This window comes from Hemicordylus capensis, chromosome 6 (assembly GCF_027244095.1).
Source record: "Hemicordylus capensis ecotype Gifberg chromosome 6, rHemCap1.1.pri, whole genome shotgun sequence".
NCBI lineage: Eukaryota > Metazoa > Chordata > Lepidosauria > Squamata > Cordylidae > Hemicordylus > Hemicordylus capensis.
The window spans coordinates 130,187,786-130,213,786 of record NC_069662.1 but is presented as its reverse complement, the minus strand read 5'-3'; the positions used below and the strand labels follow the sequence as shown (position 1 = coordinate 130,213,786).

General features: G+C 43.5%; 1 protein-coding gene across 15 annotated transcripts in view; it reads left to right on the top strand.

Annotated features, from left to right (window-relative positions):
• The window catches only part of DYNC1I1 (dynein cytoplasmic 1 intermediate chain 1), a 344,861-nt gene that overhangs the window by 263,203 nt on the left and 55,657 nt on the right, over window positions 1-26,001 (top strand). For 11 of the 15 annotated variants that reach the window (XM_053264854.1, XM_053264852.1, XM_053264850.1 and 8 more), the window contains 3 exons: window positions 6,576-6,689; window positions 9,911-10,044; window positions 13,315-13,459. In XM_053264854.1, the coding sequence (XP_053120829.1) occupies window positions 6,576-6,689; window positions 9,911-10,044; window positions 13,315-13,459 (393 nt within the window). Of the gene's footprint in view, window positions 1-6,575; window positions 6,690-9,910; window positions 10,045-12,390; window positions 12,737-13,314; window positions 13,460-14,408; window positions 17,692-26,001 lie in introns of those variants that run through there. The other 4 variants (XM_053264857.1, XM_053264858.1, XM_053264860.1 and 1 more) reach the window with 3 other exon arrangements.

Below are 26,001 nucleotides of genomic sequence, written 5' to 3'. Positions count from 1 at the left end.
CTCAGTCTTCAAGATAAACATACGCTTAAGATCTAGATTTTATCATGCAACCAAATTAAATGTCTTTTATAGGCTTTGGAAATGCCCAGTTACTATTTGGAATGGTTCAGGTAAAATTCCAAGTATTTAGAACAGGGATTCTCAAACTGGGCTCCCCCAGATGTTGGACTTACATCCCCATATACAATGACTGAGGCTATTCTCATGATCACCCAAAAGTGGGCTAAGGAAGCCTAGTCCGCTTTTGGGCGATCGTGTGCTGCTCTGTTAACCTCATCTTTTTGCTCGTGTGTTGCTGTGGCGCACGGTGACATTCGAGTAGACCCTCAACCAGGAGTCTCTCCAAGATGCCCCGCACACATGCGTGGGGCATCCTGGAACTTCCGGGGGCCACATGGCCCCCAGGCCCACAGCCCCTGCCAGCTCCGTGGCAGAGCCAGCAGTTGTGTGGGCGGCTGCTCTAGCCACCCAGAGCTGCCTTTGGATTGTCTGCGGGGAGAGCGGGCTAAGCCTGCTTTCCCTGCAGACCTGGAAGAAGCACTTCTCACTGATCGTGAGAAGAGCTTCACTGAGTTGTAATGCAACAACAATCTGGGGACCCACATTTGAAAACCCCTAGTGTATAACAGAAAGGACAGGGAGGGACAGATTGGGGGTGGAGTGGCCCTGTACGTTAAAGAAGGGATAGAATTCAACAAGTTAGAAAACCTAGGAGGACCAGAGTCGTCCACAGATCACCATGAGTGACAATACAAGGATGGAAAGAAAATGTGTTACTAGGTATATGCTGTTGCCTTCTGATTCAAAATGCTGAGAGTGACCTGGAGCTGGAGAAGCAAATCAGATAGGTGTCAAAGAGAGACAGAGCTGTAATAATGGGTGACTTCAGTTACCTTCACATAGACTGGGCAAATTCATGTGTGAGTATTGGCAGAGGCCAAATGTCTAGACATTCTAAGTGACTGTGCCTTGGAACAGTTGGTTGTGGAACCAACCAGAGAGAAGGCAACCTTAGTCTTAATGCTGAGTGGTGCCCAGGACCTGGTGCAAGATTTCACAGTTGCAGAACCATTGGGGAACCGTGACCATAGTGTGATCCAATTCAGCTTATATGTGAGTGGATTACTGGCAAGGAAGTCCAACACTGATGTCCAACACATGATGTCTTGATGTGTTGGACTTCAGATGTGTTGGATGTCAGAGGAGGAAATTTCTCAAAAATGAGGGGACTGATAAAAAGGAAGCTGAAAGGGAAAGTCAGGAGGGTCAAATCACTCCAGAATGCATGAAGCTTATTCAAAACCACAATAATAGAAGCTCAGTTGGAATGTATGCCGTGATGGAGGAAAGGTACCACCAAGTTCAGGGGGACACCAGCATGGCTAACCAGTAGAGTAATGGAAGCTATAAAATGGAAGAAGACTTCCTTCAAAAAACAGAAGTCCTGCCCAAATGAAGAGAACAGAAAGAAACATAAACTCTGGCAAAATAAATGCAAGGAGAGAATAAGGGATGCAAAAAGAGAGTTTGAGGAGCATATAGGTAAAAGTGACAGTATTCTAGCTATAGAATATAGTTGTGTTAAAGTTAGCTTCCCCGCAGATGATCTTTCAACGTTGGTGGGAAGTGTGGAACATGCTCCCACACTATCAGCAGTGCGGATCTCCATTGGCCGGGATTATGCGTCCTGGCCTCCACATATCCCACAATGCACCGCATGACAAGTGTGGTGCATTGCAGGATACCCCTGTGCAACAGGCGCTCTAGACTCCTGTCTCTGTGACTGCTTGTGCCCTTAACCTTAGTAAAAAGCTGCGTCAGGTGGGCGCTTCACACATGCAGCCTAACCAAAGCTGAGCTGCCCTAGCCTGGGTTAGGCTGCACATGTGAATACCTTACAGTGTTCTGGAAAACTTCAAAACATGAGTTGAACCATGAGGATTGTTGATTCCATTTCCATTTTGTGAATGAGGCAGTATACACAAAACAATCAGTAACTCGTGTTTAAAATGTAATGTAACAGTCTATAAGAAGAAAAAACTGTCCCCCTCTCCTTTCCCCAACTGGAAAATGCATTCCATGTTGCCACCAACCACTGGCTTCCAAATTTCCTGAGCTTATCCGTCCACATTGGTGCCAGAATTCACAAGGAAAGGGAGTCCCACCACACATTACTCACTAATTTCCTTTCACACCCACCGCACATCTGCATTTGGGATAACAGGAAATTTTAATTAAGGGAAAAAACCCTCTAGCATGATGATTTCATTTCCAAAATAAATAAAAGCAAGATGGCATCTTCTCCTGGGAAAGGAAGGAGCCCAGTTAGATTCTCTGCAAACTGCAGTGGGCTTTTTTTTTTAACCCTCCCCTGCCTCCCACTCTGCATTTGAAACATCTTATTCAGTTCTGTAGTGAGACTTATTGCTTATGAAATTGACAGCTGACGGCTCTGATTAAAGCCAGGCTCTGCCCAGGAAAGTGCTGTGAGGAAAACAAGGAGTCATCCTCATTCTACTGAATGGTGCCCCACCTATTCGAACTTTGCCCTCTTTTGCCTTTGCAGTTCGAAGCTTAAGGGGGCTATATTACCAACCTGTATAAGCACCATAGTGAGGAGGGCAAATGTCCAGTACACTTTGAGATGGGCTGATTTGAGACTCTGTTTTATATGCAGCATGTACAAGGTTAGTTTTGACTGGTGAGTTAGGAATAAGTGAGGATGTGAAGGTGTTGGAATGGTTTAAAACTAGTGTCGGAACTGAATTTCTTAATTTCCATGTGCTATTTTTATGTGTACCTTAAAATACCATTAAAATACCACAAATCTACATATGAAAATATCAACTAGACTTTTAAAAATGGCAGTGTAACAACTGTCTCATTTCATATGAACCTTCCTGAACCTTTCTTTCTTCATCTGTGATCCTTTTCCAGATCTTTCTCCAACATCAGAACTTAGGCAGTGGTGTCCAGAGCAGGGTGGATTTGATTTAAATCATGATTTAAATCACTAGTCAGTAAGACTAGATTTAAATCATGGTTTTTTACATAGACTCATTCTTGCTGGTATAATCTTAATATTTACAGACAGATGAAGGTTTCATTTTTGGTCCTCTTCTAAATAGAAAAATTGCCCAAAATAATCTTACAGAAACCTCTGGAAGAGCATGACATTGTGAATGGAATTCATTTACCAAAAAAATTAAATATTGCATATATACAGCCTCATGCTACATAATTAAAAACTAATCCTTATTTCATGATGAATAACCTTTGGACTATAATGTATCTTAAAAAGAAAACTATCTTTAGATAGATTTTGTCCCCCCTCAAAAATAATTTTACTTTAAAAAACCTGATTTAAATAAAAAGAATCTGATTTTTTGATATATATATTTAAAATAATTGATTTTTTCCATCCTGGTCCAGAGAGAGGGCTGTCGTGGCACATCCTATATGGAATGCCTTCCCTCACTGGAAAAGCTCCCCTGTCACAATGTGAAATTGGATGGTCCCTATTGGCACCCCAGGTTTCTATCACTTCATTAGCTTAGTTCAGTCATTATGCTGTACAAGTCTGTACACTCATACATGAATAGTCAGACCTTTGTTAATTTTAAAAGTGAACTTGGATAGAGGCCTTGATGCATGGTACAGATAGGAAGTGTATGTATGTACCTTTGTTCAACATAACATGAATGACTGTACCTTTGTACAGATCTGTACCTGTGTACACTGTACACTCGTACAAGTTTTGAACATAACGTATGAATGTGCATATTATGCGGCATATATAGACCAGGCCAGAGTTAATGGCTGACATCCAGTCTAAATTACTCAATAGTACTATTCAGGAATTACTCTAAAAGACTACTTAATTTCAGTAGGTCTTCCATTTAGTAATTTAGTCAGGTTGTCAGCCAATATGCTTAACATGTTTACAGTGGTGAACATCCAGAGTAATCTTTGGTGGGCATACCAAAATCTCTCCATTGTGCAAGGAAGAGGCCTTTCCTCTGCAGCTGCTTGTGTCTCCTGAAACCATGTCCCAGAGAGTTGGGAGACCCTCAAGGAGATAGTTTCAGGAGACACCGGTGACTGCAAAGGGGAGAGGAGATAATGAAAAATCACCCCCCGCTCCTCACACAAAGGAAGAACCTGGTGCATCTGTGGTGTGTTAGACTGGTATGCTGGATGGAAAGCATACTTCAGGACAAAATTGTTAAACATATAGAAGCACAGGCCTGCTGAAGGAGGACCAGCATGGCTTCTTCAAGGGCAAGTCTTGCCTCACTAGCCTTTTGGCCAATTCCATGCTTGGAATCATTAGGAAGGGGATTGAAAATAAAACGGCTAATATTATAATGCATGTTAAAATATTATAACTATAGTATATAAAATATTAGTATTATAATATTATAACTATGGTGCAGCCACATTTGGAATACTGTGTACATTTCTGGTCACCATATCTCAGAAAGGACATGATAAAACTGGAGAAGGTGCAGAAGAGGGCAAGCAAGATGATCAGGAGCCTGGAGCACCTTCCTTATGAGACAAGGCTACTGCATCTGGGGCTTTTTAGTTTAGAAAAGAGGCAGCTAAGGGGGAGACATGATCGAGGTGTGTAAAATTATGCATGGAGTAGGGAATGTGGACAGAGAGAAGTGTTTCTCCCTCTCTCATAACACTAGAATCAGGGGGCTACTTTTCCACACAGTGCATAATTAGTCTATGGAATTCTTTGCCATGGGATGTGGTAATGGCTACTAGCTTGGATTGCTTTAAGAGGGGCTTAGACAAATTCATGGAGGACAGGTTTATCAATGGCTACTAGTCTGGTGGCTATAGGCTACTTCCAGCCTCAGAGGCAAGATGCCTCTGAGTACCAGTTGCAGGGGAGTAACAGCAGGAGAGAGGGCATGCCCTCAACTCCTGCCTATAGGCTTCCAGTGGCATGTGGTGGGCCACTGTGTGAAACAGGATGCTGGACTAGATAGGCCTTGGGCCTGATCCAATAGGGCTGTTCTTATGTTCTTAATTTGCTCTCATCAGGTCTCAGTCACAGACTCAGTTTTCCATGCTAAATGGCTTCTTTCTTGTGCTCTTTCTATCACCACTGCAAAAACAGTCAGCCCTCATACTCCTAAAGGTCAGATTACATTAGATGAAGATGTTAAGGGCATTTTTTAATCCTTGGGGTTCTTCTCCCTCCTCTTCTTTCTTAATTGAGATCAGCTGTGTGGAATAGGGACGGGGCAATATGGATTGGGATTGCAGCATGGGAGGAGGGTTTTAACCCTTTTGTCTTTCACACAACCTTGGCTGGGAGGACAGGCAGGTTGTGGGGAAGGCCGGAGCTTGCGGCAGCGCTGCTGAATGGCATGGCAGGTGCTATGCAGCAGGAACAAGGCAAGGCTGCCGGCTGCTTTCAGCACTGTGCAAGCGCTCTGAGTGAAGCAGCTGGTGATCAGGTCGGGGATGGGAGAAGGAGCAGGGCTCTCTGTTTGCGGGAGAGCCTCTAATTGGCTGGCAGGGAGCCTCTAAGTGGCGGCACAAACAACAGAGGTCGCTGGCACGCTATAATCCAGGCTGACCCCGTGGCACTTGTGGCAGGATCGCTGGAACTCCAGACCCCCTCTCCAACACAGAAATCGTTTAAAATAGTCTCAAATCTGGGGTAAAAATCCACTTCTGGGAACCCTATCTCTCACCCCCTCCCTCCCTCAGGAGTCCAGGGACATTTGTCGTCCCCTCACTCCCCGTTCAATGGTAGCTCTGCCCCTGGTTCAGGGCCAGTGTCCAGGGTTAGTGGACAGCTGCTGAGGAACTAGGGCCCTCAGGAGAACACTGCAGATCCTTGAGATAACATCTATAAGAGAGAGTGACACTCTTGGGGCCCACGTCAGTTGGAGGGAGTCCATGGAAGGCAGTTTGCTAGGGGCCCCTTGAAACCTGGAGCTAGCCATGTAACCATTGGCCCATTTAATTCTAGAATAATATGATAAGAGTGATGCAGTTACTTCAGGTTAATGTCAGTACAAGTGAGAACATAAATTAGCCCATGATTAACCCTTATTGGACTGCTTGACATTTTCTTCCATTGTGTTTGAAGATACTTTGTACAGTGGCCAAACTGTGTTAGATTGTATATGGTTTTATTCTCACAGCTGCTTTCTTCAAGAAAATCTACCCACTTTTGCCCCATTTGAAGATTTGCCTCTTTCTGCTGGTTCTTTTCAGCATCAAAAACCATCAACTGCAAAAGCATGTATCCCTGTGGATGAAATTTCCTCCACTTAATTCAGCATTTTCACAGCAGTAATCATCCTGGCTAGTCCTATGATGGTGTAAAATGAAGCTTTGGGGGGAAAAATAATCTCATCATGTGCATTTAAGCTTTTGGCAAAACAAAGAAGTTACATTCCTATCTGGCAAAGAGAGGAGTTCTGGACACTGTATGACCACCTCCCCACTCCCCCTGCGCAAATAATGTCCACAACATTTGGAAACACCCTTTTTGAAAATGTTTGTAGACACCTCCTGATTTCTGGCATTCTGTGTGTTTTCAGCACCCTGTATACTGTGTAAATGTCGTCGGGACACAAAATGCGCACAACCTCATTACTGTTTCCACAGATGGCAAAATGTGCTCCTGGAGTCTGGATATGCTCTCAACTCCACAGGTGGGTTTGTTTTTATCTACACAAGAAGAAAGTGCTCAGCCTAAAGTTAATGCCTACTTAATGGAACATCGCTCCTAAAAGCCAAAACCTCACATCCTATGCAGACTAAAACCCGTGGATCCACTTGAAAGAGTGCAGCTTGCTTCCAACTGTTGGCTTCTCTAAAAGCCAAAATCCATTTCCTCTGCCACAAATCATGTAATTATTGTAATGCGTTAATATGCAGGTCAGTTTCAAGTGAAAATGAATTAATCCATTTTAAAGCACAGGTAATCGGATGAGTCACCTGTGGAATATATCACACTCATTCTACAGCATTGTTTGGCAAATAGGGACTGGCTTGTAGTGTGGCTATGTAACACATCACAGAAAGTGTTGCTTCTCATCTGCATCCAGCAAAAGGATCCTGTCAAAAGTCTGATAAATGCATTTTCCAATTAATATTAGTTTCCCCCCCACCCCATCCCTGTTGTGGTGGTGTTGGTTTAGTACAGGGTTCCCAACCTGTGGTACTCCAAATGTTGATGAATCACAATAAATTGTGTTTGGGGGTGATGGGAGTTGTAGTTAGAGGAGAGCTGGTCTTGTGGTAGCAAGCATGACTTGTCCCCATAGCTAAGCAAGGTCTGCCCTGGTTGCATGTGAATGGAAGACTAGAAGTGTGAGCACTGGAAGATATTCCCCTCAGGGGATGGAGCTGCTCTGGGAAGAGCAGAAGGTTCCAAGTTCCCTCTCTGGCTTCTCCAAGATAGGGCTGAGAGAGATTCCTGCCTGCAACCTTGGAGAAGCCGCTGCCAGTCTGTGAAGACAATCCTGAGCTAGATAGACCAATGGTCTGACTCAGTATATGGCAGTTTCCTATGGTCCTATGTTCCTATGTAGTTCAGCAACACCAACTATCACAGGTTGGGAAGCCCTGGTTTAGTACACATGTGGTGGAATTGTCAGGCGGTACAGGCTTCCCTCAGGTGGGCAGTTTGACATCAAATGGCACAGACATGTTCATTGGTTCCATAGACAAGGCAATGCTGTTTATTGAAGGAGATACAATATGGCTGGATTTTACCTGGGGATAGTCCATACTCCCAGCTTATTGCTCCATGGCCCAGAAAAACCCATTGCCTTTCTCTGGGGTTTATAGCAAAACCTTCCTTCCTGTGCCTTCTTGGTCCCCTCAAGCAGTGGGCAACCTTCGAATGCAAAAGCATCCTTCTCTTTCTCCTCCTCCTCTTCTGGTCTGCCAAGCAGATGCTTTCGAGCAGGGTGGGGAAGGGGCTTTGGCCACCAACTCCCACCCCAGCTCCCAGGTGCATGGAAGGGTGAGGCTGGAACTGGATAGCCCAGTAAGGTCTTCTTGGCTCCTAGACCTTTGTTTTTGCTGACACCAGCCCAGGATCCCTCAAGTTCTGTTGTAATATCTCCCCTCTAGATGTCCTCTTCTGGGAAGCAGGTGCCAGCTGGGCTGACAGAATCCAAGCTTAAGGTTATGTCACAAATAGTAAGCTATGTAATCTCCGTTAAATCCATTGTTAGTTTTATTTAAAGTCACAGAATTTGATTTGCCATGGAAGATAAAGCTATTAATGATGAACTTAGTACTTGTGGCTAGAACTGTATAAAAAATGCCAAATATTAATTCTCCAACCATTAAGGAATTGCTGCTGAAGTCTTTGGAAGTGACTGAGAAGGAAAAATTGACTCAAAGAGGAGAAATTCAGTGGATAGCAATGATGGATAAATAGGCATCTTGGAATACGTACTGTCAAAATGTTAAACTTGAAAGGGGTTTGCTTTTCGAGTTTTTAATCTGTTTTTGTTTCTGTTAATTTATAATGATGGATGATAAGAAGGATGATGGTAATTAGGTATCGTGGTTTAAAATAAACCAAATACTACACAGAGAATGGGGGGAAAGGTCACATAGTTGCCTGAAGGAGTATAATCTAACTAGTTGTGACTGGGCAGTTGTCCACATGTTTGCCCTGTTCACAAACAGAGTGTTAGTGTTAGATGTGTTCCTTTGCATGAAAAGGAGTGTACAGGGGAGAGGAGAAAAACTCGCCCCCACGTCCCCTTCTTGAGCTCTATTACTTTAAGCAATGATTTACAAGCTCAACTCCAATACTAGAAATGAACCAGCTGGGAAGAAAATCCCTGAAGCAATGCCATGCAGCAAGGTAAGGTGAGCTGGGACGGGGGAGGTTTTGCTTTCCTTCCCCATGCACACCTTTTTATGTAAAGAACATTACCCCTTGTTGCTGCTTTATATTGTTTATTGCTTTGAGAAAATTTTGTATTTCAACATGTGGTATGTATGTGTATGCATGTATATGTCTCTGTGTTTGTATATTGTTAGACTACAACTCCTATCCTCCTCAGCCACAGCGGCCTGCTGGGGATGATGGGGGCTGTAGTCCAGCAATATTCCTAGAATGAGACCCCCTGCATTAAAGAAATCAATAACATGTGTATGAATGGGGCAGGGACATGGATAACACACACACGACTGCCCCATTATGTTATGTTTGGCCCAAAGTACTAACATGGCATAAGACGGAAGGATATGGGGAGCAGAGGGGGACATTTGAGCACAGAAGACTGAGATGTGTAACATCAGCTCCTACAGTTGGCAAGCAGTGTCAAACTCCTGGATTGGCCAGCCCTGATATAGGATGGACTGGGAAGCTGGTCTACTTTTTTCTGATCAACAGAACAGTACCTGTTGCTTATCAAATTCCAGCCTTCAGCCACTGATCTGGGGCTGTCTTGATTGGAGAATGCTACATTCTCCAGTCCAAGTTTGGGTATGGCCGCCGTGGCTTCCATCTGGTCCTGGCAGCACTTTCCTAAAAATGAGCAACCATTAAGATACATGGACCAACATATTCTTGATTTTTGTTTTTGTTCAGGTTGCTTCTTCTTCTTTAGCTAGCCAAGAAACACTTAGGGAGGAAAAGAAAGAGGAAAAAAGTCTGCCGAAGTCTTTTACAGGTGTACTGTCTGATTTGCATATTTGGAAACACAGAATTGCCACATCCAGACTGTACATTTATCGTGGTATCTGTAAACCTTCATATATGCACACTCAAAAAAAGTAATATGTAAGAAGCAGCCTTCTGCTATGGATTTGTAAGCAGCAGTTTTGGAACTATTAAGAAAATTAATGCATTTCTTCCTGCAATATATTCACATTGAAAAATACCTCTGGCATGTTTTGCTAGGAGAGCATGGAGCTGGTGTACAACAAGTCTAAGCCAGTGGCGGTTACTGGAATGGCTTTCCCAACTGGAGATGTCAACAACTTTGTTGTCGGAAGTGAAGAGGGCACTGTCTATACAGCCTGTCGTCACGGAAGGTGATTTCTTTCTTTTTAATCAGTGCATATTGCTCGTGATATATTTCAATAGAGGCCAAAGCCCACGAGGTTTTCCTTTAAAGCAGCAGCAGCAGCAGCAGGGATCAGGTTTTAATCACAGCAGCACACTGGATGGGTTTTTACCTCCTCCTATATCATTTCCCTAATCTAAATGGCACCATCTGACAGCCCCATGTTGAGTTCTCCCCCTTCTCCTAGTCACGTTTAAAACACATCCCCCCTTGTGTCGTCATGTATTTCCTTGTCCCTGTTCCTACTCCACAACATTGACCACCACATGTGTGCACAGAAGGAAATATAGAGTGTGGTGACATCATGATAAAGCAACACCCACTGTGTTGTGCAAGAGTGCACTTGTGCTGATACCTAAAAATGGGCAAACACAATTGTGCGATGTTATGTCCATTGGGAATAATGGACATAGTGTTGCACAATCAAATTTGCACAGTTTTAGGTATTAGTGCAAGAGTGCTCTTGTGTAACACTGCAGGAGTTGCTTAGGTGGTCAATAACTCTCACGTTACTCTGTGTAGGATGTCAGCCAGAATGTCTAAACATTAAAGGAGGGAGGAAGCAGAACTTGAGATGGGGTTGCCATTTTGGTTTAATAGTGCTGTGCCTTGAGATGATGAAATGGTTAATTGTGTAAAGAGGGCTGTCTGTCTGTCTGTCTGTCTCTCTCTCTCTCATTCTTTGTATAAAGAGCCTTTCAGTGCCGTTAGGCAGATGATCAGTTCCTCATGTTTGCGGGAAGAAGTGTGAATGGTGGTTAGAATGGTGGTTAGGAGTGGATATCTACACACAGGGGGATGGGGAGGGGAGCCCCATAAGTATGTAGGACAATATTGGTTTAAAACAGGGTTTCTTAAACTTGGGCCCCCAGATGTTGTTGGACTACAACTCCCATCATCCTCAGCCACAAAGGCCATGTCTGAGGATGATGGGAGTTGTAGTCCAACAACAGTAAGAAACCCTGGTTTAAAACAACCCCTGCCTCTAAGGGCCAAACTACATGAACATTGAACAAGTCATTTGGCTCCTTGTGTGCATGTTCTTCTTTGTTAAACATCAGTTGGAGGGATCTAGATTGTGACCATAGTGGTGGTAGAGGGAGGCTTTAACCCTTTCTCTCTCAGGAGGAAATTGCCCTTTGTCGCCAATGGAAGCTTCCTTCCTGGGAGACATTAGAGCTGCACGAACCCCGATCCAGATTGGGACTGTGGCAGAAGGAAAGTTTTAAAGCCTCCCTCCAGTCCCAATGTAGTCCCAGTCTGGCAGCCCTCCCACAGCTGATGTTTAACTACAGAAAAGTGGTGTACAGTGGTCCCTCTACTTACGAAATTAATCCGTTCCGAATGCACATTTGTAAGTCGAAAAGTTCGTAAGTCGAAAAGCGGTTTCCCATAGGAATGCATTGGGAACGGATTAATGCGTTCCGGAGCCTAGAAAAAAGACCCAGACCCCCAGTAAGGCTTGCAAACTGCACAGGAACATTTCTTTTCAAGAATAAACAGGCAGTAAACAGGCAGGCAAGTCAAGGAAACCGCATGTAAAATTCGTAAGTCGAGGAAACCCCATCTAAAAATTTGTAAGTCGAAAAAACCGCATCTAAAACCGGATCTAAAACTGCCGTTTGTAACTCGAAAAATACTTATGTCGAGTAGTTCGTAAGTCGAGGGACCACTGTTTATTCTTACTACTACTAAATAGTGGTGGACATCCAGAGAAGAGATGTGCCAATACAGCAAGAGGAGCAGACTAGCAACACTTCCAGACTAACTGATGCACCTGGGAAGGGGGGATTTGTTGATGACCTCCCAATCTCCTGGAAGGCGTCTGAGCTACCTGAAATGTGCAGCCCTCAGGTACATGTTTTCTGGTGGCACAGAGGTTTTCCTGGGGAAGGAGAGGGTGACAAAAATCACCCCTTCCTCGGAGCATCGGTGCAGTTGGTCTGGAAGCACTGTTATTCTGCTCCTCTCTCTGCACTTGGTGCTTTCTTGCTCTGGTTGTCAGCCAGTAATAATAATGAATACTTTCTGTTTAAGCACTTCTGTTCTCAATATGCCTGTTTTGCCCTCAGTTAAGAAAACATCAGCTGCTTTTCCTCTTCTTTTTTCTTGACACAGAATTTGCTATTCTCTTGTTCCCTGATGAAAGATCTGTTCCCTTTCTACTATACAGGGCTCTTACCATCACACTTAGTTTTCTTTTCTCTTACTCCTGACTCTTGAGGAGTAAATAACTTGCATGAGGAAGTTAATCCTGATCCTATTCCACCAACACCCCTCAAAAGTCTTGCAATGTAATGTGCTTTTTCATCAGCCTAAACCAATTGGTCTGCAGTGGCTTCAGGAATGCAAACAAATGGTTTGTCCTGCAACAGGCACCATGGCTCTGTCATTTAGAAGGTCAGGATATTATTTTATTACATTACATTACATCACTTCACTTTTACTTTTACTTTTACTTTACATTTCCATGCTTACAGAATAGCCACAGAATTCTGAACAGGAAGATCAGGGAACCTGGTGCCTTCACTTGCATGTCCCAATGGCAATCCCATCAAGCAACACTATGTTGCTCTGGTTCGAACAAGGATGAAAGAGCACGAGTTGTGACTTTGTCCAGAAGCACAGATCTCATAGAAACATAGGAAGCTGCCTTATACTGAGCCAGGCCATTGGTCAGTTTAGCTCAGTATTGTCTACCCTGACTGGCAGTGGCTCTCCAAGGTTTCAGGCAGGAGTCTCTCCCAGCCCTGCCTAGAGATGCCAGGGAGTGAACCTGTGACCTTCTGCTTGCAAGGCAGATGCTTGACCACTGAGCTACTATCCCCTAAGGCAGGTCTGCTCAACTTAGGCCCCCCAGCTATTTTTGGATTACAACTCCCATAATCCCCAGCCACAGTGGCCAATAACCAGGGATTATGGGAGTTGTAGGCCAACATCTGCAGGAGGGCTGAAGTTGAGCAGCCCTGCCCTGGGGAATATCTTATACCAGACAGCACTCACATGTAGCACTCATCACCCATCCATATGCAAACCAAGGCAGCCCATGCTTGCAAAGGGGACAGTTCACACTCACTACCGCAAGACCAGCGCTTGCGGTAGTGTCTCAGTCCTGTGCATACTGAATGTGGATTGCTGGATCATAGGGAAGGAAACAGAAAAGGTGGCACCCCAAGATAAAAGAATATTTTCTAGTGTTGAATATTTCCTGGATGTGTGTGCATTTGTTTTTCTGCAGTAAAGCGGGCATTGGTGAAATCTTTGAAGGCCACCAAGGACCTGTCACGGGAATCAATTGCCACATGGCAGTGGGTCCAGTTGACTTCTCCCATCTCTTTGTCACATCTTCATTTGACTGGACTGTCAAGCTGTGGACCACAAAGGTGAGTAATGGGTATTGGGGAGCTTGTTTGGGTCTCTGCCCTCTATACACAGGACTGGCTAGGCAAAGTGGGACAGGTGGTCACTGTAGCTACCATGTCATGGTCCAGTTCAGATGTAGCCATAGTTTAGTACTATGTGAATCAACCTAAAGGAGCTTCAGGCTCATGTGCTTCCCCTTCCCCTCTACTTCTCTCTCGTATGCAAGAGAAGAATAGACATTTCTGCTTTAACTTTAAGAACAAGCTGCAGTTTACAATTATACACAAATTTAGGGGACCGTGATTCAGAACAAACAAGGATATCAAACCATGGTTTGGTATCTTGGTTTATTCTAACTATAATGAGTTAAAGAATGAGAGTGTATCATGCACTTTTCCCCATGGAAGCTTTCAGTTAGGGTTAACATCTGAGTTTTTCACAGGCTTGTGTCTAAGGCTTGTGTCTAATAAGACTATAGTGCACATGAGGCTGTGGGTAATTTTCTCAGTAAAGAGGTTCTTGTAGCAGACACATGTGGTGATTACCTGTTGCCCCAGTGCACTGTGATGGTTGCACGATGCATTCTGGGATATCTGGAGACTGGGAAACATTGTCCCGGCTCCAGAGATCCGCACTGCTTTGAGCAGCATGAATCATCTGGGAGCTCAAGCCGTACTCTCAGCAGCATTTGTTGATCGTCGGGGGGAAGGTAAGTTGGACCCTACCTCCCCCCCCCCCCGCCCACACAATCTTGTGACTAGCCTCATGATGTGTGTGAATGAGTTGATAATTAGGGGTTGAACATAACTTGGTGTGATCAGATTCTCTTTTTGACTCTTTCTACGATTGCTTGAAGAGAACTCATAATCTTTAGGAATACAAGAGAAATGTCCCCATCATATATAACTTTAAAAGTAGCACCTTGTTCAGAAGCCTATATCAGTTCTATTCTCATGTTTTGAAAAACAGGTATCTATAGTGATCACTTTTTGATGAAGTGAAATGAAGCAGAGATGAAGACGTGCTCCAACTGAATCAAATGTAGTTTCTGCCATTGAGTCATAAGATCACAGCAAACCATGAAAGCAGAACTGGGAAGCAGAAAAGAGTCAAGAGATATCCTGATAGGATGAATGTGTTGAGCCTAATATTTATTTCGGTATTAGTTCTTTGAACACGTAAATTGTTTTCTAAAGGCCACCTGTTCATTAAGGATTATTAACCAATGTGAATGCGCAGCAATACCAGCATTGCTTATCATGTTATCATGCTCAAGGAGCATTATATCATACCACATGAAGAAAAGTAGGTTGGAATCTTTTTCGATTTCTATCAAAACATCCCATTATTCTGCCATAAATAATCTGAGCTCTGGCTTCAAAAGGAAAGCACTTGCTTCTGAGAGCAGGCTGTACAGGACTGAACAGGATTTCAGTGTATCTTTTCCTTCTACTTACACCCATTAATTCTGCAGCAGATACAGAAATAACTTTATTTTAAGGACACATTTGCCCCCCTATGCTTCTTCAAACATGTGTGACCCAAACAGAGTGATTCTATACAAGGACATACATGAGAATTTTTGAATATCATGAGAATTTTGTTTGGAGAATCCCCATAAAAAACGTTAAAATTCCATTCTTTTTCACACAACCTCCCAATTGTGACAGTTTGTCCTTCTAGTACTCCAAAACAATGGCCGCATTTGCACGTAACGTGGAACTGGAGTTGAAGGGGCTACAGGTTGTCCTACTGTTATGTGTGAATGCACGGAACTCCAGTTCGGTGTAGCAACCAAGCTGAGCTTCTGTTTTTTATACTCCAATCTGTACCCTTGGGTTGTAGTGAGTTTCATCACTACAACCTGAGGTTAGACCAGGGCTGATCAACTTCGGCTTACAACAAGATGTTGGCCTACAATCCCCATAATCCCCGGCTATTAACTACTGTGGCTGGGGTTTATGGGAGTTGTAGTCCAAAAACAGCTGGGGGGGCCAAAGTTGAGGAGGCCTGAGTTAGATGCAACCTACATTGTGTATGAGTCCAGAACCACAGGCTGTGTCCCCTTCAACCGGAATTGAGGGAGGAAGCTTCTCCCTCAATTCCAGCCATGACTGGTTGTGCAGGCTGTCCTTCATGCAGGAAGGAAGCCCACATAGCCAGTCCCCACTCCTCTCTGCAGTCTCGCTGAATGCAGAGAGAGCGCTTTCCATGATGTCTGAATTCGGACGAGAGAATGGGGTGTGGGATGGGGAGCTGTGGGTCCAGTGGACCTGCGGTTCTGTATTACATGTGAATGTGGCTGTTGTCACATATATCAAGACACCCACAGCATACACATTTGATGTTAGCACTCAGCAGCATTGACCTCAGCTTGCTACATGTCAGGAATGTCTTTTGGTTGACAAGCACAGAAAATTCACTGAATGTGAGTAACATGAAACATGTATACATTTTCCAAAAACACAACATGGGGACAAGAGAGAGAGAAAATGAAGAAAAGGCAAAGATTATGTGAAATGGGAAGTCATGTGGAAATCAGAAGAGCAAAAAAAAAATCTGATCAAGTAATGATTGAATGAATTACTCCATCAAGTAATGATGCACTGATTATATCACCTCACTCCAAAGCATATTGCAGTTCTAAAATACCATATTTTGCCATATTTCCTTCCTTTATCACCAGTTGTCACATATTTTCTGCCTCTTCCTTCCCCCCCTTTGATGTTTATGTATAACCCCTTGTTTGTTCATTGTTTGTGCAATATTTTTATTGCATGGGTGAGTCCTGAGAAGAGGAAGGCATGGACTCTTAACTGTGGTTTCCTCCCTTGTGGTAAGATATGGTGGGACCAGCAGGAAGTTGTGCCTTTAATCTTCTCCCTTCTCTTTATGCAATTTCCTTTACCTCCCACTTGTACCATCTTGTTCCTGTTTCAGTCTAGGAGTAAGGGCATAGTGTTGTTTGGTTCTCTTGTATCCTTCCTCTTCATCTGTCTTGTGCACCTCCAAGCTATTGTATTTTGTAACATTCACTGAACAAACCGCTGAATTTTGAACAAACTTATTGAATTTTAGTCGTGATTATGGCTCAAGGCTCATCTCACCAAGCAATCAAAAGTTGCACATACTGGTGTGTACCAACATTCCTTCTCCCCTGCATGTTTATCTCCCATTCCCTACTTCCAACATTCCCACCTCCCAAAAGGTGGCAGATTGATGGAGTTGGTAGACTGCCTGCTGGCCACCTCTACTGGTCCACTGCATTGCCAAGCATTTCCTGGCGGCAGGGTGCCAGCTGCCGCCACATATCTCTTCTGCTGCCTCTGGCATGGTCAGAAGCCTGAAAGGCAGGAAGTAGAAGGGAGTCTGGAGGAGGACGTTAGACTGCTGGGCTAAAACATCTCTGCTTGAAGAGCCAGGGTGGAAAGGGGAACAGTGGCACAGTTGGGGATCTGAAGGCTGGAGCGGGGCATGTACCAGGTTTCGAGTGTCTGGACTAGCCCTGCAAAATGACATTCTCTGACTACTCCCTTAATCTGTAGGTGCCAGCTAGTCAGCTTGAAGTACTTCATAGGAATTCAGAAGCTGCTTGCACTGAACTATGAAACAACTTGAGAAATTTCACTCTCTTGGTTGCAGATGCAACCAAGGGAGCTAAATGTTGATGAGAAGTTATCATATTTGGTATTGCTTGTTGATATCTATTTACCACTCATGATGGATTCATTCTAAAAATGTGGCCCTGCTGATGAATTAGATTTGGACATGGTTATGATGGTAGCCACCTAATGGTGCAGCGAGGAAGCAACCTGCCTAGAGAGCAGAAGGCTGTTGGTTCGAATCCCCACAGTTGTGTTTCCCAGAACATGGGAAACTCCTATATTGGGTAGCAGCGATATAGGAAAATGCTGAAAGGCATCATCCCATACCACACAAGAGATTGCAATGGTAAAGCCCTCCAGTATTCTACAAAAAAAAACCCACAGGGCTCTGTGGTCACCAGGAGTCGACAGTGACTTGGCAGCACAACTTTTCCTTTCTTTCTTTCTTTCTTTCTTTCTTTATTTATTTATTTATTTATTTATTTATTTATTTATTGATGATGATATAATTTTTATCCTTGTAATTTTATATATTTATTTGCTAGATGTATATGTCACCTTTTGGTCTGGTAGACCACAAGACTGTTTGTTTATTATACTAGTTGTGAGTTGCTTTCAGTATTGTTTTGAATAAAAGGCCCAGCATTCAATTTAATAAAAATAAATTGCCATTCAATTACAAGATAAAACCATTAATGAAACCCAGCATACAGGTGAAACTCGGAAAATTAGAATATCGTGCAAAAGTCCATTAATTTCAGTAATGCAAATTAAAAGGTGAAACTGATATATGAGACAGACGCATTACATGCAAAGCGAGATAAGTCAAGCCTTAATTTGTTATAATTGTGATGATCATGGCATACAGCTCATGAAAACCCCAAATCCACAATCTCAGAAAATTAGAATATTACATGGAACCAAGAAGACAAGGATTGTAGAATAGAACAATATCGGACCTCTGAAAAGTATAAGCATGCATATGTATTCAGTAATTGGTTTGGGCCCCTTTTGCAGCAATTACTGCCTCAATGCGTCGTGGCATGGATGCTATCAGCCTGTGGCACTGATGAGGTGTTATGGAAGACCAGGATGCTTCATTAGCAGCCTTCAGCTCTTCTGCATTGTTTGGTCTCATGTCTCTCATCCTTCTCTTGGCAATGCCCCATAGATTCTCTATGGGGTCAGGTCAGGCGAGTTTTCTGGCCAATCAAGCACAGTACACTGTATACTTTTCAGAGGTTCGATATTGTTCTATTCTTCAATCCTTGTCTTCTTGGTTCCATGTAATATTCTAATTTTCTGAGATTGTGGATTTGGGGTTTTCATGAGCTGTACGCCATGATCATCACAAGTATAACAAATTAAGGCTTGACTTCTCTCGCTTTGCATGTAATGCGTCTGTCTCATATATCAGTTTTACCTTTTAATTTGCATTACTGAAATTAATGGACTTTTGCACGATATTCTAATTTTCTGAGTTTCACCTGTATGTAAAAGCCAGGGTGGCCAACCTGATGTTCTCCAGCAGTTGCTAGACTACGAACCCCATCACCATTAGCCACAATGTATTGCAGTCATGGGATTTGTAGTCCAACAAGAGCTGGAGAGCCTCTGGTTGGCCACCCCTGATATAAATAAAATCATGAGTAACTAATTAACTTCCTCATCTTCAGAGCATAAAACAATTTTATACTTAGAAAACAATTTTTAGCATTCCTTATTTGCAAAAAGATTTGTCTTGGTTTTCCCCACATCTCTGTGAACCTCTAAGCTGAAGCCACATTGGTTATGGGGAGTGGGGGGAAGTGATGTTGGGAAAGTATTATATGCAGTTGGCATACATGAACCCAAAGTGCTATTGCAGCCTGTTGCTGATTTAAAAACACCCCGTGTTCAGCTAGACTGTATCATCAGCTCTGTAAAGTAAAGAAACAAAACAGAAGAGGCATGCACAATTGTATTCTACCTTGGATTGAAAACCACATGGCCAGACCTCAGTGAGACGACTGGTATGAGCGTGGGTGGCATGATCTGGTTTGTAGGTTATATGCAATATAGAAAACAAACTCCATCCCACCCACCCCCTTTGCAGAGTACATGTTACAGCAGAAGTAGAGAATGAACACAGTTTTTGCAGATCTCAAATACATTCTTTTCACCTGCAAAATTTACTCCTGAATGAAACTCTTCAGCATTCTGTTCCCAGTCCTCTTGCAGATCTGTCCCAATTTCAAATTTCTGTGGCCACACTTCTCTAATTAAGTACTGTTTCATTTTTTCTGGTTCTTGCAGGAACAGGCATAGCTCAGTGGAACACCCACTTTGCATGTAGAAAGTCCTGAGTTCAGGCCCCGGTGTCCCTAGGAAGGACTAGGAAAGAGACTAGACCCCTGTCTGAAATTCTGGAAGAACACTGCCAGTCAGTGTAGACAAAACTGAGGAAGTTGGACCAGTGGCCTGAATCAGTATAAGGCAGCTTTGTATATGTTCAGTCCAGACGTGCAGAATCCCTAACAGTCCACAGGCAGGGGTGTGTTGCCTGCATGGCCACTTTCCTGCAATGAATAGATTACCCAGATGTCTGTTATGAAGAACAGAACCAGGAGAGTAGGGAGCTATATCTTGACATTGGGTATTCAATTTCAGTCTGTAAGTATAGTCACTTGTTTGAAGTAAGGATCACCTTAAGATGACCAGGCACAGAAGGAAAGGCCCCCCACGCACACACTTTTATACCACAAATAAATATCATAGGCAGTACCGGGCTAACTGCTAACTTGGCAAAGAGGCACCTTTTCGCGTGGTGATTCTCTTTATTTAGCAGGGGGAGAGTAATTGGCCATATCCATCCCCACCACAGTACCTCCAGTGACTGTTGCTGGTTTCTATCATGTTTCTTTTTAGATTATGAGCCCTTTGGGGATAGGGATCCATCTTGTTTATTTGTTATTTCTCTGTGTAAACCGCCCTGAGCCATTTTTGGAAGGGTGGTATAAAAATCAAATAAGTAATATTAATTAATAAATAATAAAATGTTTGAGGGCCAGTAACTTGATGGGATGGATTTACAAGGTTGTCCTTATTTGCTTCATCTTCCTCTCCCCCATTGCATTTAAATCTTCATTGCTATCCCAGCATGCAAGAAAGCTAAATGTCTTCCTTGATCTATTCCCAGAAGAAAAAATAGTTTTCTCAGCTAAAAATATTTTTACTGAACAGATGAACAAAAACATCACATCTAAACAAACAGTGTAGTACTAATCATTCCAGTGAACTATGCTGGTCTGGTTGCAGATTCTTCTATAAGTAGCATGCTGGTTTACATGGGAATCTTTCTGTCTGTTGTACAAGTTCAGCTTTTTGAGTTTTGTCCAGAAGCAAGGCAATGAATGAATTTTCTTCAGAGCTTAATTTTGCTGTCAAAAAGCCAAACTGACTCAGAGGAATGGGTGGATCTGCTTGTTCAGACAGGATTTTTACTTTTTGCCCTTTACCTCTGGAGTCAGAGGTCTGGCTCCCATCCAGCTGTATGAGGAGAAGATTATGGTCTTTCTCTAGGTAATTTGAAGGAGCAAAACCAAAGTGAAGTCAGGTGATCTCAAGCTGGCACCGGGTTTTTCCACAATGTTTATCTTGATTTGGCTTATCTGTTCAACTGTAACCATAGTTGTATGTGTGTGTCTATTTAAAATGTGTGCGTGTTTTGCACACACTTGCAAAAATTATGAGCAAATAAAGTATATAATAGTGACCCCAAATGGCAGCTGTTCCCCAAAATGTACCTCCCTTTTCAGTGATTTCATGCACTCCTTAGTGAAAGGCTTGAAGCTATTCACAAGGGGGTGGACGCTGGGTTGAAGAGGAATGCATCCTCATTGCTGAAGCTGCTGGTCTGATACTCCCTCAACCTGGTCCAGTTGTGTGAAAGGATAACTGAGGAAGAATGTGAATGGGGATGTACATTCAGATGCACAATGCATTAAAAGTAATGCAGTGTGACGAGCTAAGACTACTTATTATCTTTCTAGATAAATACTGCTATGGCTTATACTACTTATTGGGGCTATTCACATGACAGTGCGGGTACAGTTTATACTACTTATTCATGCTATTCACATGACCACGTGAGTGGTCAGCCTACCTTCCCCCAGACATTTGCTCTTGATCCCTTTAGCACGCAAGCCATGCACCCATACAAACCACGCTGCACAGAGCAGCGTGGTTCAACAAAGGCCGGGACTCAGTTTCCTGGCCTCCACATATACCACAGTACACCGCACGCTGAGTGGTGGATTCCCACAGGGGATGGGCACTCGATTCGCCTGTCTCTATGTCAGTAGCTGGGTTAAGGGTGCATTTGTGCCCTTAACATTGGCTAAGAGCCGGGCTTCAGTGCTGGGGTTGTAGATCCTGGCAGTTCTCATGGGCAGCCAAGCGCAGGCTTGACTGCCGAAGCTGGGCTTGGCTGCTTGTGAGAATAGTCTCATTATCTTAATACTATACCACTTCTGAATGTTCAGAGCCTTCGCATGGATTACCTTCTTGTAATTCATACAAGAATCCTGCAAAATAAATAAGGATCATTATCCTAATATTGTAGTTGGAGGGCTAAGGCTATCTAGTCAGTTCATCATAGAAGTGTGGTTCAAAGTGTGGATTTTCTGATTTGTAGCTCAGTTTCTTAGCTGTGAAGCTACATCAGCTCTCCAAATGTGTATTCAGATGCGGATCTCACCCCTCTGCCATTCTTGTTCTCCATGGCCTCTGCATCTGTGTCCATATACTGCACCAACTAGCCATGCATAACTATGCATAAGTAGAGCTGTATATTGGGGTGAGGGTCTTGGGTAGGGTTGCTATGTCCCCCGGAATGTAGGGTAGCTCCCGGATTTTGGCTCCTCCACCCAGCTTCTAAATTCCACCCGGATTTACATGGATTTCAAATGCGCTGCCCGGATTGCCCGGATTTTACGCTGGATCCGATCACATGAGAGGGCAGAGAAGGAGGGGAAAGTATACAAACCTGTCAAATAAATAAATAAATAAATAAATAAATGCAAATTAGTTGCCACATAATTTGCAAATTAGGCCACCTGGATTTGGGAAGCTTGAATATGGCAACCCTAGTCTTGGGTGGGCAGGCAGTGAAACTGCCAGCGGAGCAACAAGCTAAGGCGTCTCGCAACCCAGTTATCTGGGAAGCAGGACAACATTTTCTTTCTCCCCTTACTGCACAACGAAATGTGAAATAGAATTGCAGAGTGGTGCTTTTTTGAAAATATTTTCACACCTTCCAGAACATTTACAGCAAAAATCAAGCCTCCTGTAAATTCAGCACAGCACTGGTATGTAACACTAAAACACAAGCAGGCTTCCTCAGTTCTGATAACCCCTAGAGGCCAAGTCAGCTGCTGAATATACATTTGTGGCAATGCCGCTTTAGATAAAGGAAGCTGCTGGGAATCAAGCAGAAGATTTAGCTTTCAGCTGTAATTGTGAAACCACTTATTCGAGAGAAGTCCCTTTGAAGTTAATGGGCTGTCCTGCAGACAGTAGCTAGAGGGTTGCAGACAGATGCTGGAAGCTTGGCAGAAGCTCATCTGCCTGCAACGCTGGCATAACAACCTCTCTGCAATGTCTGTGAAACACCACTATTTGTAACATTGCTCTGACGCACTGTGGTATATGGTCGGGTTTTAAGTACTTTATTTGCTGGTGCAGCAAATCTCCAACTTCATTTATTTAACTTAGTCATTTTATATACCTCCTCTATTTAAAACTATTCGAGACAGGTAATGTTAAGTGTAATACAGTTTTAAGAAAACCATACCAAACAGTGGCTGACATACTGCACAGGCTTCCATGCATGTTGTAATGCAATGTGCATGCAGTTGTGCAAGTGCACACATTCAAAAATTGCACAGTTGCAATGGTGCAACAGTATGGCCATTATTTCCAATGGCTATACTGTTGCGCAACCACAGTTGCACAATTTTTGCATGTGCACAAGAGCATAGTGTTACAATGTGTATGGAAGCTTGTCAGCCACTGCCTGTAAAATCAACAGTGTTCCATAATATAGTTAATAACTTCACCACCACCGTAACAAGTGTCAGCGAGGTCTATAAGCCTTTTGAAAACAAAGTTTTGACCATTCTCCAGATGGTTTCCATCACAGTATTCAAGTGAGCCTGATTAGGGAGTAATTTCCAGGCATGCTACTACCACTAAGAAGGTCGTGCTCTGGGCCATTGTCTGCCTAGCCTCTGATAGTTGAGGCACATGGGGGAAAGCCCAGTTCTAACAGGGTGGTGTGATTCATATAGGAGCCAATGTTCCCTTTGGTCTTCTGGACCCAAGATTAGCCTTTTAGAGGCTCATCAAGAATAGGCAAACATCAATAGTGAGTTTGGTATCCTGGTCTAGGCCAGCCCCTCCATTCCCCCCAAACTGCCATGTGTTCTTTTTCTGTTCTAGCTATCAATAATAATAATTTCTGGTATGTATGTAGTGCTTCAGATCATTTCACATGTATTATTATATTGTAATCCTTACAATAATCATGTGAGATGAGCAAGTACTGATATCCCCACATTGCAGATGAAGAGATAAAGCTGAGTGACTTGCTGAAAGCCACCCAGTGAGTTAATGGCAGAGGTGAGATACAGGGGCATAGCAAGGATGGAGTGTGCCCTGGGACAAAAAAAGTGAAGATGGACCCCTGCCTCTGCCCCCACATCTCCAGGAGGGGGAGAGCGAAGTGCATACTGACATTCAGCAGGTGGGCCCCCTTTTCCCTCAAGGGCCCAGGGACATTTCTTTCTTAACCCTAACCCAGGCCCCCATACTCACTATGCCCAGTGAGATCCAAACTAGAGACTTTCCGATTTGTAGCTCAGTCTCTCAATCTCATCAACACTTTGACTTGTCCCCAACTCCTCAAAACTGCATGTTAGCTTTCACTTGAGGCTTGTGCCAAAGTGGCTCTAGTCCCCAGGGGAGGGGCGGATGCATCTCTGCCCCAAACCCAATATCCGCCCCCACCCGCTGCCTACATCCTCTCCAAAATCTCTGACATAACCAATACTCCGTGCTATCAGCCAATGCTAAACGTTTTGTTATGTCAGAGTGAGGAAATGTATTCAGAACCCCACATATGTGGAGGCTGTCTTGGGATAATAAATAGCCTTCAAGTCTGTGACTGATGGCCCATGAAATCTCCACAGGCCTTCCAGTTTTAACAGTCACATAGACTAATCCTAGTTGCAGATACAGGTATATTATATTAGATCAACAATCCACTCAGGAGCATGGTATTCACCAAATAGCAATTAAAAGGAGGATGCTGAAAAGCAGTGAGGATTCTCCAGTGCTATTTCTGATGTTGGTTGGGTGCCCTACTGAGGCAATTGGGTTCCCCCCGCTCCTCTTAGTAAACAAAGGGAGAGAAAAAATCAGGATTCTTTATAATACATGCAGTGTTTTAATGTCTTGCAGGTGTATGAACTACAACATTGTGGCATTAAGCAGATTATCTTCTCAACAACGTCTAGGCTACCTTGTACACCTACTTTTATTTCAGCGTTATTTACCATTTGTTATTTAATGTGACAACTTGATTTATGGATTTTTTGGGATTAAAACAGTACTCAAGAAATACGTGGAAGACAAGAATATGGCTGCTAACTAAAACTCTGATCCAACAGATCCATGGCTGGATCTGCATAGTAAAATCCTACCAATCAGTTTCAATCCAGATAGCTCTCCTCCCTCTCCTGAAAGCTCATTAGTGAAATTTCAGGGTGGGGGGAGTTGTTTTTGTTTTTTTAAAGAGCTCTATGCACATTTAACCCTAGCTGTTGGATCAGGCTGCTGAGCTGGAAAGTAATCAGCCATTGTTGAGTGGCGGCAGAAGTGGAGGGGGCCCAACCCCTTACTTGCAGGTATCATGAGGAGGTGGTAAACATTAGGAAAAAAAGAACATAAAGATGGGGTTCCTAAGTCAGCTAGCCAAATGGTGCTGCCTTAGCAGCCCCCATGCCTCTACTGTTGTCTTATGGTGCCTCCTAGTAAGGGCACTGGTACCTCCTCACTTGCAAGTTCCCATCTGAACCCCCTCTGTCAATAATTAATGCAGATGTGCTATGGAATTATTAGGGGTTGCTGAAGGATACCCCTGAACCAGGCCTCCACAAGTTGTGACTCTTCAGGCCAAACATAGTCCATGATTCATGTATGGTGGTTTATCATGAGCTCATCAATCCCATTTTTGACTCCCAGGCCAGCAGCAAAAACAGGAGATTTATAGAGTCTTGGTGGACTGCCATAAATGGCTGGTTGGCAGTTCTCACTTTGGCAGATCATGCTGTGTAAGCTTTGAATGTATAGCCTGAAGTGAATGAAAAGGGGAGACATGTTCTTTCTTGTACTTCTCTTAAGGCATCCGTTATCTGCCACCACTTGAACAGGAGATTTTGCTCACTTGGTCATTGTGATTGGGACCACTGGAAAGGGTGGTGTTGTTGGGCAGCTGTCCGGGGCCCTTGTGATCCCTGAGGCCATGTGCCATTTGGTGGTGGTGTGGGCAGAGCAACTATTTTGGGTCCACCTAGGTAGGAAGGGGCTCGTGGAGAGCTGTTTGTTGAGGACCTCCTGAAACCTAGAGCCGGCCCACATCCTAATCCAATAAGACTGATCTGGTGTCATGTTTTTTAGTAGTGGTGTGGAACACAGGGAGGAAGGCAGCACAGAAATTTAAGAGGAGATTGATAAACAAGGAGAATATAATGACAGGTCAGCGATCCCAAGACTACCTGGCACAATATTGGCACTATAAACTATCTTTCAGGGCTTAATCTGAGCCAACTCCTTTAAACAAAACAAGAACAGAAACAAAAATAAAACCCACTTTAAACAAAAAACACAACACTTTTATTGCCCAGAATACTTTTAAC